Source organism: Vulpes lagopus, chromosome 8 (genome assembly GCF_018345385.1).
Source record: "Vulpes lagopus strain Blue_001 chromosome 8, ASM1834538v1, whole genome shotgun sequence".
Lineage (NCBI taxonomy): Eukaryota > Metazoa > Chordata > Mammalia > Carnivora > Canidae > Vulpes > Vulpes lagopus.
In genome coordinates this window covers 72274912-72291386 of record NC_054831.1, presented here as the reverse complement: position 1 = coordinate 72291386, position 16475 = coordinate 72274912, and the positions used below count along the sequence as shown (strand labels likewise).

The 16475-nt window shown below is 42.3% G+C and overlaps 1 protein-coding gene across 10 annotated transcripts in view; it reads right to left on the bottom strand.

Annotated features, from left to right (window-relative positions):
* The window catches only part of BEND7 (BEN domain containing 7), a 79960-nt gene that overhangs the window by 43741 nt on the left and 19744 nt on the right, over positions 1 to 16475 (bottom strand). For all 10 annotated transcript variants that reach the window (XM_041765826.1, XM_041765824.1, XM_041765822.1 and 7 more), the window contains 3 exons: positions 10185 to 10487; positions 7221 to 7343; positions 3743 to 4008 (listed from right to left, as the gene is read on the bottom strand). In XM_041765826.1, the coding sequence (XP_041621760.1) occupies positions 3743 to 4008; positions 7221 to 7343; positions 10185 to 10487 (692 nt within the window). The remainder of the gene's footprint in view (positions 1 to 3742; positions 4009 to 7220; positions 7344 to 10184; positions 10488 to 16475) is intronic.

Genomic DNA, 16475 nt, shown 5'->3' with positions numbered 1-16475 from the left:
TTTCCTCACATATCGATCATCCTGTGACTGGTTACTGAGTGTGGGTCGTGTTCAGGAACAGAGCTAGAAGGGGCACCCGAGTGTGGCACTCAGTGGGTAAGGACAACTACAGACCTGGCTGTATACTTAAGCCCTTTATGCCACAGTGTCCTCATCTACGAGGACAGGAATGACACCTCTAAGAGTAGGGATGAAAGAGAAAAATTATTTTAGTGCAGGGTGGCACACAGATACTACAATTATTGCCCCTGCCCTGGGAGAAACTGGCATTCCTTGCTGGAAGGAGGGGAAATCTTCTAAAAAATTATGGACTAGTATAGAAAATTCTATGAGAGTGAATTATGTTGGGAGCACCTGGGTGGCTCAGTTGAGCACCCAACTCCTGGTCTTGGCTCAGGTCGTGATCTCGGGGTCCTGGGATCGAGCCCTACGTTAGGCTCCTTGCTCAGTGGGGAGTCTGCTCAAGATTCTTTCTCCCTCTCTCTCTGCCCCTCCCCCAGTCTTGTGCATGCACCTGTGTGCACGCACCTGTGTGCACACACTCTCTGATAAATAAATCTTAAAAAAATTATGTCAGAGCCTGTTTGGTGGGAGTATTGAGACAGGTAACGAGGAGAGAATGAGGAAATGGAGTTAAGCTGAAGAGAGGGTTCTAATTAAAGCTGAGCCCTAGACCTAAAGTTTCAAATGTTTATTTTGTATATTTTGTCACTTGCAGACTAAATCACATTTATTGAGTACCTGTTATGTGCCAGGCACTGTAGGAGGACAGTCTCACATATTCTCTACCATTAAGCATTTACAGCACTGAGGGATAGTGCAGGTGGTTTTGAGGAGATCACGGTGTTTTTCCACATCTGAGTAGGGGTAACCATTATCACTCAGATGACAGGGGTCTCCCTGAAAGGCCCTGCGTGGGGCCTATCTGTATTGGGGTGACATTAAAAGTCATGGTGCAAAACAGAGGACTTCATACACTGTGAATTAGAAAAAGTTAATGGGAATTTTTACACCTACCACAGCAATGAAAGTATAGTTTTACATGTCTTTTTCTCATTGCTTCTAGCTCTTTCTCCTCCCCTCTAAACATCTAAGGACCATTTTGCGATACTAAATGTACTTGTGCTTCCCATCTGGACCTAAGGGCCTGCTTCTGCCCTTGTGTTCCCTACCTCAGTACTGAGGACCGAACCTGGTTTTCTAAGAGAGAAATGTGGGGGTTGCTTTCTACTGAGCCACCAAGTCCTCTGTGTGGGTACTTCCTAAATGCCTCCTTTCTCCTTCTGCAGGCTCACTGCTCAAGTAGACTGTGACGTTCTTCTTCCTGGTCTCTTTGTCTCTACTCTCTTCTCTCCAACTTTCATTATCCATAAGGCAGTTCCACTTTTAAGACATAGGTATGATTACTCCTCTATTTGAGATTTACAATGGCTTCCTAGTGCCCACAAGATGATGGTCAAGGGCATCAGCATGGCATATTAGGGCTCTTACTACTTGGCCATTCTACCTTTACATCATCATCCACTACCAGTGCCAGCCAGATAGCTGTTCAGGCAGCACTGGACCACTTACCCAACCCTGCAACTTTGGACCTAATCCTCCCAATGCTGGGTACTTCCCAGGGCCCATCTTCAAATACACAAACACAGAATTCTCATCCATTTATATATATCCAATTATATTACATTTTCTCAGATCCATTTTAGAGAACAATTTCTACAAGATTATTATATATTTTCTGTTTTCTCCTCTGGACTTCCACCAAATTTTAAGAGGACTATGGCTAAGAAATAATAAAGAATAGAAGAGTACCTAAATTTGGATGCCTTTGAACTGATAGTTCCATCACGTAAGGGAGTCAATCCACACATTCTTACCCCAACCCCTGCCCTGCCAGGGACCCTGAAAGCTGGTCTCATTATTTCCAACAAACACTATCTGTGGACAAAATTGCCTCATCTAACAATGGGATTCATTGCACAGACCTCTAGGTGCAGTTACAGTTTCTGTTGAACAGATGAATCAAACGGCCTATCAGCTGGATAATGTAAAGATAATTATCTCCATATACTTTCTGCTTTTAGAAGGATGTTATTCCTTAAAGATAATCAGCACCTAACTGAGTTTTCATGGACAATTGTGAACGTGCTGTGTTAAATTTAACAGCTCTTGTTAGCAAAAGTAATCATGAATAAAAAGAAATTTATTTTTATTTGGCATATGAACAAAATTTAAATGGTGATATTGGTAAAGATAAGAAAAATTCTATTATTAATGTACATAAGGCCTTTATCAGATCTTCCTCAATTTATCTCTGAAGTATATTTGGAGCTTAAAAATAAAGGAGAAAGTTCAGTTATCAGCATTAGAGTGACCCATTTAGGAGATGATTTACACAAGGAAATGACTGCTCCTCATATATTAATGTCCATCAGAAATGAACTCTTAGAAAATTCAAGAAAAACATAAAAGTGTTAATGAAAACTGCTTAAGATGGAATGTACTTTGTGTTGTGGAATAATTCACCTCTGTTTCCAAATAGGTGATTGACTTGGGTTTTGAAACCAGGGCCTTAGCTCCAATAAGCATATGATATAATCAAATCAGCTGATTGGCCTGGGGTAGAACATTACATCAATAATGATTTTTTTTAAAGTTAAGTTTTGAGTCTAGAAGGACTACTTAATTTTAGCATTTGTTCAAAGATAAAAAACCAAAACAATAAAACCCTTTCATGTTGAGGGTTGGATAAAAGTTCAAATGACTTTCTAGTCTAAAAAAGTCACCTCCCTTTATTAAAGACCCAATGTGGATACACGCTAGCAAGCTGCCTTTCTGCAATCTGAAAGGGGACAATCTTTTTTTAAATAGCAATTATTTTTTATTTAAAGTTTAAAAGGTAGGGCCAAACTCCAATCCCATATAGGCCCGTGGGTGTTCTCAGCAGGATTCTCATCCTATGCAAACTGATAATAATAGATCACTCACTCTTGTTTATTTTAAGAACTCTCCCAACCAGACGGGGTTCACATTAATGTACTTAGATAAAGATATTGTAAACAGACTATGCAGTTGCAAAAATAGCACATTCTTAAGGACTTCAGTTTATGGTCATACAGCTATAAGATGACAAGTCGGATGGATCTCTTAGATGTCATCCAACATCCAGGACTGCAACAACTTTCTAGCTATGATATTGAAATAGAAAAACCTTTGCAGAGCATTAACCTATCATTATAAAGAGTAAATGGCATGCACTGCAACCTAATTAGCAGTGTGGCTTGCATCTATAAAATAGAATTAGCACTACTGCTCTTTTTTTATTATTAGTTTGTGTTTCTAGAAAGGTGTGACCTTATCTGTAAGGTTCTGTTCATTTATGCCCATTTACAAAGGATTTAATTATGTTCTTTTAGCTCTCTACGCTGAGGAAATTGAAAACGGCCACTTCAGAATTAAAACTGTTAAAGAAATTAGTGAGCAGATTATTTACTCCATCACCCTTCTTCGTGCAGGGATAAAGAATGGAAACACGTTCAAATAAATGAGGTTGAAGATTTTTGGAAGAGAACATTCTAGGTAAGGAAATTATTAATAGTCTTCCTTTCCTCTTTCCCATGGGTCTTTTGCAGTTTCTCTAGTTTTCTTGGGCAGAACCAGTTAAGGGGAATGTGTATTAATACTATAAGATTCCTGAAGATTCCATCACCTTAGTGTGAGCAGCCAGAGAACATGGACTTACATCTGAGGCAGGCGACTCTAGGACGATGCCGAATCCCAGCACACGGCTCTCCCCAGAAGAGGGGTGCTCGGCCGTCGGGGGGCCAGGCTGCTCGGAGGCCCCTGCTGTCTTCTTCTCAGTTTCGAATGCGCCAGACTTTTGCTTCACAGTTAGAGGTTCAATGGTCTTTGGGGGCACTTTTTTCTTTTTATTTCTCTTGCGTGAGACAGCAGTTCGCTGGGAGCATATAAGGGAAATCGGGGGTTGTTGTCTGTTTTGGGTTCCAACTGTGAAGAGTGAACAAAAATAGGGTACAGGCACCTGAGTCTAACTTAGGAGAAACCATCGCCCGTCTATCTACATGTTCTACTAACTGAGACCGAAGCACGGTTCAGTCAAAGAAGCAGACCAGAGTCAATCTCTTGTGGGACCTGCAGGTCATCAAATGACGTCTTTGAAGCACTTTAGAAGTCTACACACAGAAAAGCACTGTCCTCGATGCTGCTAAATAATTACACTCACTGCTGCTGCTGGGTTCTGTGGAAGGCATTCTGAGCTGTAGGAAAACATCTGAGTGTGATTTTATAAGTCGCAGGACATTTTCATATAAATGGGAACTCAGAATTTAAGTTCAGGTGTAGATGTCCAAGCTTTCTGGTAAGCCAAACTTAGGAATATTCTAATCATCCTTGGAGGGTAAGTTGATCAGCTGCTAGCAATCTACAGGCACTAACACTGACTGAGAGTGAGCAATGATGATCATTTACTAAAGAATGAGTCTGGCATGACTCGTACGTTATGTAGGCAAAGCCGGCTAGTCCTTTATCAGGGCCAGTTCCTCCTTCCTTACAAACCACGTTATCCACACACAACCATCTCCACAGAACTACACTACTGGGTTCTGACCAGGCTGCCCTCCATACCTTGCTTTTAGGTAGTGGAAAAATAGGAATGATATAGTTCTTCGCAAGTCAGGAAGACCAGTAAAATCCAGAAACAGGTGGAATTCCAAAGATGAAAAGCACTGAACAAACACCAAGTACTAGTATTAAATATATATACTTAACGAAGCCAAAGATGGTAAGTATAGTTTTCACAGATGTACTCTGGCAAGTCATGTTTGTTAACGATTTAGAAATATTCTGATGGAAAGTGTAATAGAAAAACACGGCATCATTATTTAAATCTTCATTTAGCAATATGGCTTACTAAAAATGATCATGGGATATGCCTGCTTTTTTACAGAAATAAGCCAAATGAAAACTAAAGATCTTTAAATGCACATAAATATGGATCATTTCCCATCAGTTTGCAAATAAAGGGTATTTATACTTTGAGCTTGGTATTTGCATCTTTAGACTGGCGAGAAATTTACAAGTGAGTATTAGAAACCGAACTACTTGGGGTGCCTGGCTGGCTATGTTGGAGGAGGAGCATGCAACTTTTGATCTTGGCATTGCACCCATGTTGGGTGCAGAGATTGCTTAAAAAAATAAAAAAGGAAACAAACCACTTGTACTGCATAGGAACACTGAAAAGGTTTTTAACCACTTGTGTAGTTAGTAGTTGAGTTCACTGGTGCTTGACCTTGGCTGCATGTTAGAATCACCCGGGAGCTTTAAAAAAAAAAAAAAAAAAAAAAAAAAAAAGTCCATGCCTCAGCCTTACCCCAGACTAACTGAATTGGAATTTGCAGGGGTGGCGTCCGGGGAACTGAGACTTTTTTTTTCTTTTTAAAGCTCAAGTGATTCCAGTGTGCAAGCTCAAGTGGAGAACTTTCCTCTGTTCTCTGGATTTTTACCCAAGGCTAGGTCTCCATGCCCAAAGTCAAATGGACAAGGAAAGCAATTATCAATGGTCTAGGACTCATGCCTCTCCAAGCCTTGCTATTCTAAATTAAAGGGAGAATGCATTTGGTTTAAAGAACATAGGCACTTTCAGTTTTTCTCCTGAGTTTGCAAGTCTAGACACAGCCATAGTCTCTGGCACCCAGATCTTATCGCTTCATTGTATTCCTTGTCTTCTCCCTAAGTAGAGGCGAAACTTTCTAAATATAATTTAAATCTACAGGTGTTATAGACAATAAGCCTTAAGTAAATCTACCCACACAATACAGATTCTTAAGTTTAAGGAAATTAAAGAAGAGTAATTTCTTCAGTTTATCCTTTCTGCTATCCTACCAGCTCTGGAATCATTTACTGCCCTAATCTGCAAAAGGTTCAGAAAAGAAAACACGGTGACAAAGTGGCATTTACTTAATAGATTCCAAAAGGGCTTCAGTCAAGGATTTAAATGGTTGCAATTTGTAGTTTGCCATTTTGGTAGTAAGGAGCTTAAGTAAAAAAATAAATCATTACCATTTCATATGCATATTTTCTTACGTGCTAACAAATTCTTCTTCTGAGAAAAGAACCCGTAAGTCATGAAGTAACCTTTCTTTCTCTGCTCCTTATTTAAGAGACAGTAACTTTTTCTAGGTCAATAAGAACATGGATTGTTGTTGTAGAACAAGATGAGTTAAATGCTTACTGGCCTGACCAAAATGCTTATCCTTTCCTTGGGCTTAGACCAAATTCAGCACATACAATTGGATGTTGCTTTTCAGAGGTTCTTTGGCTCACCTCACTTTCATGTGCTCTTGGGTGACGGGGTGTCTTAGTAGTAAGCTTTTTATATCAAGCCACATCACTAAATATTACAATTTTACTAGAATTCACTAAATGGCACCAAGTACGATTTCTGAATGATGACCTTCCCAAATCTCTCTACAGTGCAAGGGTGGGGATGCTGACCGTCTATGACCGGGCTGTTTCTTACTCCAGGAGGAGGCTTCTCTCACCGGAGGAGGCTTTAATGAAATGCTTTCTTATTTTCTATACCTTGGTACCAAAAAGTTGCATTGCCCCTGCACTGGTGGAGATTAGGAACCACAGTCATTATCGTGGTGACCCAGACGTCTATGAACCACTCCTGGCCTTTAGAACAACACTAATGAAGTAGTTTCTGCCTGCCTCATGCTTTACAAGTTCGTTTATGCTTACTAACTTCTGCTATTTTGAAAAGCAGCCTGTGAGTTAGATATTAATGCTCCAGCTACAGATGAGACATCTGAGAGCAGAGAAGTCACACAACCTCATGAGGAGAACAGGGACTCTGACCCCAACCTGCAGACTCACTGCTTGTCCACCCCACGACTTGACTGACATGAGCAAGAACGGAAGAGGTGTGGTGCAACTAAAGAGGACAAGACATGAGGCATCTTCAAGCTTCTAGATCCTGAATATGAGGGAGACAAGCCCCAAGCAGGGCCTCAGAGGCAACACCTCATGTACCTATGCTCTTGAATGTCTTCACCAGGCCTGTCCATGTTCCCAAGAGGGCCTCCCGGCACCTCTATGACACTTCATGGCTTCCCCACTGTCACGCTGCACCCCAGAATGGACAGGGATGGATAGGCATTAGAAATCAGGGGACTGCACCCCCCACCTGGTCTCGGTACCTGCTTGAATTTGCATTAATTTCCGCATGGTCCTGAGTTCTTGGAGGATGGCCTGCAACGTTGACTGGCAGTTGCAAGTACAACAGTTTGATCCAACTGACGAATTCACCGCGGGATGGTCTCCTAAGCGTCAAAGAAAAGAATGGCACACTCCAAACGTCAACAACAAAATTACAAAGAGGAAAAAGAAAAAAAAAAAAAAAAGGAAGGTATCTTGACAGCCTTTTTCTTTTTCTTTTTTTTTTAGATTTTATTTATTAATGAGACACCCACAGAAAGAGAGAGAGGCAGAGACACAGGCAGAGGGAGAAGCAGGCTCCATGCAGGGAGCCCGATGTGGGACTCGATCCCGGGCCTCCAGGTTCGCCCTGGGCTGAAGGCGGCACTAAACTGCTGAGCCACCCGGGCCACCCTCTTGACAGCCTTTTGAAACATGTGCAGTTATTATGCAACAGGGCCTAAGGAAAAGGTGCCCAATAACTGTTACCACCTGAATGTCAGGAGCTGACTTGGGCTAAGCATCCAGGCTTCTGCACAGCCCGGTGCGCAGCAGCTCATGCGCCACCACAGCAGGCCTCCCCAGTGTCACACCAGTGCATCTCAGATGACGGTGCCATACAAATCCACTAGAGACTTGTGCTATGTTGCACAAAAACACGAGCTCTGAGAACAGCCTTATAGAAAAACCTGGTAGCTGCACATTATAAAGTTTCATGTTGAAAATCAAATGTATCTGGATGCCTGGGTGGTTCAGTGGTTGAGTGTCTGCCTTTGGCTCAGGTCGTGATCCCAGGGCCTGGGATCGAGTCCAGCTTTGGGAGCTGCTTCTCCCTCTGTCTCTCCCTGCCTCTCTCTTTGTGTCTCTCATGAATAAATAAATAAACTCTTTTAAAAAAATCAAATGTGTCTATTAAAAATTACTTTTTCTAGTATTAGGCATGTTTCTCCAAATTAAGAAGTGTCAACACATGAAAACATTTAGATCACTCTCTGGGGGCGGTATGTCTGTGGGGCAGGGAAGAGCTGGGGGAGCAGGGCGTATATGGGAGGAGATACTCGAACCTGTCACTTGGTGTTGGTGCCCTGGCTTTTCTTCAACTTTGTAAAGGAGATCCTCATACAGCTTTCTTCCATTCCCACAGTTTACCTTTCCCTCACTTTAATCTCTTTATCTCTGTTTAAATTCAGTATCTTTTCCTTAATAAAACTATCCTACTAAAGTAAACACAGATTGTCCCCTTGTCCTTGGAATACTGTGGAACATTTGGAAGATCGCTCTTTCTGCAGCCTTCCCTCCAGCATCTGTGTCCAGCCTGGCAACTGTGAACTGGATTGCGCTGCTGTCACTTGGCATTTCTCACAGATCCAAGGGGAAATGCAAGTTCTAAGGCATTCGCCCAATTCTGTCTTTTATTATAGATTAAATGTAATTTTAATTTCACAGTATGCATTATTTGTGGATACTGTAAAAAAAAATTCACCACGCAAAATCATGAATGCTTCGAGTGGTGTATTTATCTACACTCAAAGTTGTAGCAAACTGATATAATGAATTTCTACCAAAAATATGCAAATAATAAGTGCAAAAATCTGTTTTCAAACCAATATGGGGGAATTTATGTTTCTAACTTTTAACATTAATAACATTTTCCCAAGTAAATCCACCATCCTTGTTGTTACTGGAAAACAGAATGCTGTTTGCCCAAAACTTCTTGATGTGGGGTGAACTAACTTCATACACATCTAAGGGTGTCCTATTTCTCTTGCCATTTCTTCCACGGCAGGTGAATTAGGAGGGCCTATATAGAATATTCCTAGTTACTATTCTTTTTTTTTTTCCTAGTTACTATTCTAAGTACTGTCTTTATCATTTTTAGAGGACAAAACCAACCCTTTCAGCTTGTTATAAATCATTTTCTAATGTTAAGGAGAACTTTTTTTATTTTTATGGGGAGTCTTTAAAGAGCCACCTCCCCCTAATCTGGAAGAGTGCCAGCACGTGAATGTGATCCTGGCTTATGCAATATTGAGAGAAATGGAAGACTCCTGTACATCTCTTGGGGTCCCTCCTGTCGCATCAGCAGCATCTCAGGATGGTTTTTCATGCCTCTGAATTGGTTCCTGCAAATTGTGTTAAAAAAAAAATCTAAACAGTTCTCTCCTTCTTGAAGGAATAATGAATGGGAAAAGAAAATCCTTAACTTTCAAGGAAACCGAAAATGCAGTCTTACTTTCTCTTGTCCTCTTCCTGAAAAATATAGATCTGCACATCCATATACAATTTATGGAGCAACATCCAATGTTACTGGATGGTAAGTTAACACATCCAGAAAAAAAATTATCAATTTTTTACCTTAAGCTTAGAAGAAAATAATTTCCATTTGATCTTTTATTTTTTTTTCTGAACAACTAGGAATTTAAATTAAGGAAATTTTACTCTAAAGGAACAATTTTCAGCTCTAATGAAGCAAGTCCTACAACTAGGATCATCTGGTGCAGTTGCTGGAATGTGGGGTAAAAGCAAAGGTGTCACCAGGATGCTGGGATGTGTGTCCCTCCCTTTAACCACAACTTGTGTGATAACAAAGAAAAGCAAAAAAATAAGAGGATGTATTGATGATACACAGAGAACCAGAAGCTCCTTTCAGTGACAAAGGGGAATTCCTTCTGCCCTAAAGTTCAGTCTCTTGTGACAAAAATATCTGTATGTTGGCATATGATAGCTTTCACTTTTTAAAGGGTTAAAATCTCTACTAAGAAATCATTACTTCTAATACAGAGCCTCAGTTTTGTTTCCCAATTCTGTTTTTTTTTTTTTTTTAATACTCTGCATTTCTCAGCCGAGGCATGTGACTAGGGGAGAGTTTAATGTATTGAACTCAAAAACCATGCTGGACATTTAGAAATACAACACATTCGGACACTCTCCCACCTATGAGCATTTTGTCTGATAACCGTACGTACCGTTGGAGCTGCCAGCAGTGTGGGGCTGACTCTGGAAGGTTCTAGAGTGGGTGCCATACTGCCCTGAGAACTGCCCACTGGGCGGTGGTAACTCATTCCACGCACCACGTGAAGATGGGTGGAGGCTCTGTGGTGCCTCAGCAGAGGAGTTCATACGCGGGGGCCAGACTGAATCCAAATCCTGGGGTTCTTCTTTTAATTTTTCTCCCTCTTTGCCCACACGCTGGTAGATCCTGCCAGTGCTGTCATTCAGTAATCTTCTCATTCCTGTGATTTGTTTTTTAATTTCCATGCTTTCATCTCCTAATGGAAACAGGGCCAAAGAGATGTGCATGGGCAGAACAAAACATAACCTGCCACCAAAAAACACACTCCTTCTTTGTGTGGAAAAGATCCCTGAGTCCAGAATACAAGCTTTCAGAAAGTTAAGGAATCTTTACAAATTAAAGGAAGAAAACTGGCTATGGTCTGAAGAAACCAATCATTTCCTTGTGCATCTCATTTTAACTTTCTTTCTGGCTACATTCTCTTAGGATAAATGAACTTTCCTGAGTGGCTTTCATCAGGAACACACTTCAAATTCCCTCTTTGGAAGCATTTTCTCAGGGCATTGTAAGAAAATGAGCTGAGACAGAAGACCCAGGATGGGACTACATTAAATCCTGTGCTTGGATCTGCTGCGGAAATTCACTTGGGATGGACGTGGAGGCCAGCTGGCCAGCTCACCAACCTGGCAGTAGGTGTGAGTACCAAGGGGGATGTGTGGCATTAGTTGGGACCTAGAGCTTTCTGAGGATGGGCGGTTGGTACAGCAGCAGCACCATTAGCATGGGATGCACCCCAGTATGATGCCATGGGTGTCAGAAGTGACAGTGTAGGAGCAGAGAGACAGCCAAGGCAAGGGAGGAGAGGGCTTTGTCCTTCTCTGGCCTCAACTCACTGAGGGAGATGTCCCTGCAATGACACTTCCCTGGACCTGCACTGGGGGTACTTAATAAATATCTTAAAGGTAGTTCTAAAACTATATAGATATAAAATATTTTCCATAAATAATAACATTAGAGGATGCTATTTGGAGCTATTTTCAACATCCTATCTTTAATATCTTTAATTTTACACTACATCAAGCTGGTGTCTTCCTAAAGATTGGGAGAGGTGGATATTTCCCCTCCTCTAACCAATCACTCCATTAAATGCTTAAAATATAAACAATGATAAAAAAGAAAAGGCCTATGGAAAGTATCAGAAAAAAAAAAAGCTCCTGCAAATAAATACAGCACATTTAATATGATGATGTTTTAATGCACTTAGCATTGTATAAGCTAAATTTCTCTATGGAATTGGTAAGTGTAAAATGAATCTAGGTATTTTGTGTTACCAAACTAGGTACTTAGCTAATTAATATATGGGTACATTATTGTATATAAGGAAATTTTTATATACTATTTTGAAATAAGTATCTCCAATTTTTTAAAAAGGTAAAAACATATTAATTTTGCCTTTAATATCTAATATGGGTGAACACAGATGACACACATTTCCAAATTTACAATATTGTTGTGTGCTGGTGTCTGCTTGAGAGGAGATGTATTTTCATTTGTGATGGAACTAGTTTTGTACTAAACACTTGTGAAAATGACAGCACAGAGACAGTAAGTGATATTCCAGATTTTCTGCGAATGAATGACTAAGCACAATTTAAATAATGCAGAGCCAGCAAAATTTATGACCTCCTCAGGATGTCTCCGGAACAGGGTGTGTCTGGAAGAGTTCCAGGAGGAATTCCGAAGGAAAGCTACGGGCAGATGCTGAGTTCGCTTCTGCACCCAGACACACACTTCCCCGGCTAGTGAATAGCATGGCCTGGGCAAGAAGCTGCTTTCCTGTGGGGTTTTTAATCGTCCATTTTCTAGATCAGGGAAGTACATCCAGGGCTGAAGCACACTGGTCTGGGCTGGCACTGCTGGCACCGCTGGCACTGCTGGTGGCCGCCACTCCCCGCCCTCCCGGCGCCCTGGCAGGAGCCGCACCAGCCCAGCCGCTTTCTGCCTGCCTCTCGAGCCAGTGCCAGCTTGCTCCTCCACGCGGACCCTGATGCATCGAGCAGAAGGGATGCTCTCTTTTCCGAGGTTCCTCCTCTGCTCTGGAGGTTCCACTGTGATACAGTACTGTCTACGAGGGTGGGGGGGGGGTGGGGGGAAGAAAGCAAATCCCTCGATTCTGCTAAAAGCAAGTCTGCTTTGTCACGCACGACCTTTGTTCCTTAGTTCGGAGAACTACCAGAAAGATCGTACCACTTGAATTCCCCGTACTTTCTCTGTCTGCGTGGAGGACCAGAAGTCTGTGCTGCAGGTCTGAGTCCACAGGAGGAGGGGAAAGTATAAGGGGGCTTCTGGTTCCGGGCTGTCCCAACAACGCTGACAGACATTGCTTCCAAAGGCAAAACAAAACTCAATCAATGACATGATCAGGAGCCGCTGGGGCCCGAGGAGGAAGGTACTGGCGGCAAAGGAGGATGCCAGGTGCCAAGGCACCCTGACGGGCATCACTCGGGAGACAGTGCACCGTCTACCTGCCTGCGAGAGATTTCCAAGGACAGGATAGAGAGAAGCTGCAGAAGTCAGTGAGAGGAAAGTCAAGGGGAAGGCTGAGGAGGGGCTGATCTCAGAAAGCTGCTCAGAGGAGACAGGCTGGGCGTCCCCTGAGGACCAGCAGATGCAGGTCCGCAAATGGTTTTGGGGCAACTGAATTGTCCTTCCTTTGGCCAAAGAAGCAGGGAGGGGCCCTGAAAATACCACCCAGGGAAGAGGTCCCAGAGCTCTGCTACACCTGCAGGTGACGATGGTCTTCAGCAGGGAGAGGGGAAATGTGGCTTTGTGTGTTGGGGGCAGATGGAGGAGAGGGTCAGAAACGAGACCTGGAGACCAAAAGCCAGGAGGACAAAAGCAGCTGAGTGAACTGACATACTGGGTGCTGAATCCAGGCAAGCAGGGTGAGCCAGTGAAGGTCCGGCCAGCAGATGCTGGTGTGGTCCAGCAACAGGCCTGTGGCGGACTCCCTTCCCAAGTGTGCTAACCTACTTCTCCCAGACTTCAGCTCCCCGAAGAATAAAATGAAGATCTGAACCAAGGGCACACAGAGCAGCTGAAGAGGGATGTGGTTTTTTCATAGTTACAAGATGTTAACAGAGTACTTGATGCCTCTGAAAGTCACAGGTATCTTTCTCAGAAAAAAAGTGGCTTATTCTGTCCACACAGTAGAACCCATTGTTTTTTGTTCTTTTTTTTTTTAAGGGGGCACAAGTTCTTTGACTTAAAAAGAAATGGTGAAAAGTATGTTAAGAGATTGAAATTGGAAGTATTAGTTGACTTCTATTTGTCTTCCCACTTGGGATCAGTCAACGTCTTCGTCATGTTTAATGCCAGCAGAAGGGAGCTCTCAGGGACCATGGGCTAGCTCCAGAAGTATGATTCTATAAGGAAACGTGTGCACGTTCCTGATTTCTTTCCAAAACTATCTATGTCTTTACTTACACTGGACTCCAAGAGGCTGACTCTTTTTTAGGAAAGACAAACAAAAAGAAATCTTACTAAGAGGTGAAACAACCTTAATGGAAATCCTCTTGAGGGTTTGGACAAGGTCTAAAAAATTGCGATTTAAACCATATCTTTGGCTAAATTTCCAGACTCTATCAGATCACTTTTCTTTACATAAGCAATACACATAAATATATAATAATTATACATATGATGATTATGCATAGTAATACAAACAAAGTCTTGCATCACAGAAGTAAGTGATCTTACTGATCTCTCTTAACTTGGCTAGGAGAGAAGAAAATGCTACACATGGTCTGGGATGATGAAAGAAAAATATGGTAATGTACAAACATACAGGGAGAGATTGTGCATAAACATCTTAGGTCTATCTCTGTCTCACTATGAAGATTCATGAAGAACAGTCATCATATCTTTGCCCTACAAATGTACTAATGTAGATATATGGTAGGTATTTCATAAAACCTTCTTAAGTGAATGAAAGAAATGGCTTATCAAAATCAGAATGAATCTAATAGAATTAAATGCAATATAAAGTTGTAAGCAAACAATACATTAACAGAGTGGAGTGAAAAAGTAGCAGAAAGAAATAGTTCAACAAACATTTATCAAGCACTTTCTGAGCCTCAGATATATAAAGATCATCTGGTACAAATAAAAAGCTCCTCTCCAAATCTCTCAACATTTTTTACCCACATCACTTTATATTGATTAGTTGTCCTGAAAAATGGTCCTGATTCTTCCTGGCCTGTTGACCCCTAACTCTATGAACTGTGTGCTCCAGGAATTCAGTGAGCAAACTGCTCTATTTGCAGACCTATCCTGATGATCCTGCTTTGCCTAAAGCCCCAGCACAAAAGCTGATCACCTCCAATTGGGGCTGGGGATGGTGGCTCCCTAAGACACCATGCTTCTGGCCCCAGGAGAAAGCTCCCTGTTCTCTGAGTTGATGCCTCAGAGCTCTACCCTCTTCCCCCTTCTTCCTGAACAGCAGTTCTGTGTGCCAGGAGTTCAAGCTCTCTAAGGGGAAGGACAGGTGATGAAGTTGAAACATATAGCGAGGTCATCCCATTAAGAGCTATACATGCCAGGCGAAGGAAGAATAATTTTACACTGGAGATACTGGGTTATTACTCTGGGTAATTTTAGATTCATTATCTCTTTCAATAGAAAGATAGTAAATAATAAGGTCTATCCTTTAGAGAAATAATTTTGGCAAAACTATGGTGAATGTGGCATGGGGAGAGAAAACCAGTTACAGTGTCATTGCTGAAGGCTGGCCGAAGGGCCATGACAGTCTGTGCCAGGACTGGAAGGAGGGAGGTGCGGGGGGTGTGGCTAGAGAGAGACACTTGAGAAGCTTCATCAAACAGACCTGGTGATGGGCTGGACATGGGGATGGTGCGGGTGGTGAAGGAGGAGAACCAGTGAAAGATAATGCCAAGGTTTCTAATACCAGTCAGGGAATTTGGAGAAAAAGGTTGCTGTGGAGTGAGGTTATAATGAGCCTAGTTCTGACAAAGAAAATTCAGATAATAAGCAGACAACTGGGAATGTAGCCATGTGCATGGCTGGTACATGAGGCTGACTACAGAGCCATTTCTGTTAGGAGTAGCTACCACCACTACCAATAGTAGCTGGCCCTCTGGACCAAGTAAGCCCCTGGGGTTCGCTAACAGTTCAGGCGATGGAGGGCACTGTGTACGGAGATGCCAGACTTCCTATCAATCTAGAGTGCAGAGAGGGCAAAAGCCCCCATTTCAGTATGAAAAGCGCCATGAGCTCATCTGTCTCCAAGCTGGGAAAGTGGGTCACCCATTCCTCCTGGGCTCCCTACCCCTGGGGTGAGCAGCAGTCACCCCAGTCAGAAATGAGTCATTTCCAACGCCTGGCTCCCCGTGCCACCGACATCAAGTCCACTGCAGGACTGCCACACTTGGCAGCATGTCTCAATGGGAGGACAGACAATCTTATTAAAGGACCAAGGGACGCTTCTGCCATATTCAGTACGGGCTGTCATTATACTATCATGTCCAGTTTTGTACATTTTTAAAGAGGCTGTTGAGGGTCTATAGGAGGTCATGAAAAGTCAACAGGATAGATTAAAGGGACAAGGACAGGCCACAGGAGTTGGGTGTTTCACTGAGAAAGAAATGGTTATTGAGTGACTTGTCTTCAACTATACTGTGGGTTGTTACGGGTACGATATTCTTAATCAGCCAAGGAGAAATGGACTGAACTGTAGCTTCCAGGCAGGAGACTGGGCAACATCTGGTCTTCAAAAGCTGACCCTTGCAACTCATAAACACCAACAACACAGCAGAGACACATCTGAGAACATGTGCAGAAGGAGGGACGGGAATGCTTTTCTGTTTGGCATGATGAAAAAGTTCTGGAACTGGATAGTGGTGGTGGTTGCCCAACATTGTATATACTTAAGAAAGAGAAAGCTTTAAAACCCTTTGCATTTTTTAGGTAATAACATGTTAAATGAGAAAACAATTGAGTGCATCAGTATAATATACTAAGATGACCCAGATTTATATTGAACAGTCCAACTATCTCCCCTCAAATACTAGTAAGCAGCAGCATGGAGCCATGCTGTAGAAAAGACCCACAGTCAGTCAAATGACAGCAGTGAGAAAGAGAACAGGGAGAGAGGACAGGGTCCTTCATGCCAATGCTACAACCTTTCTTCCAAACACATTGCAACGGATGGGTCTCAGAGCACAGG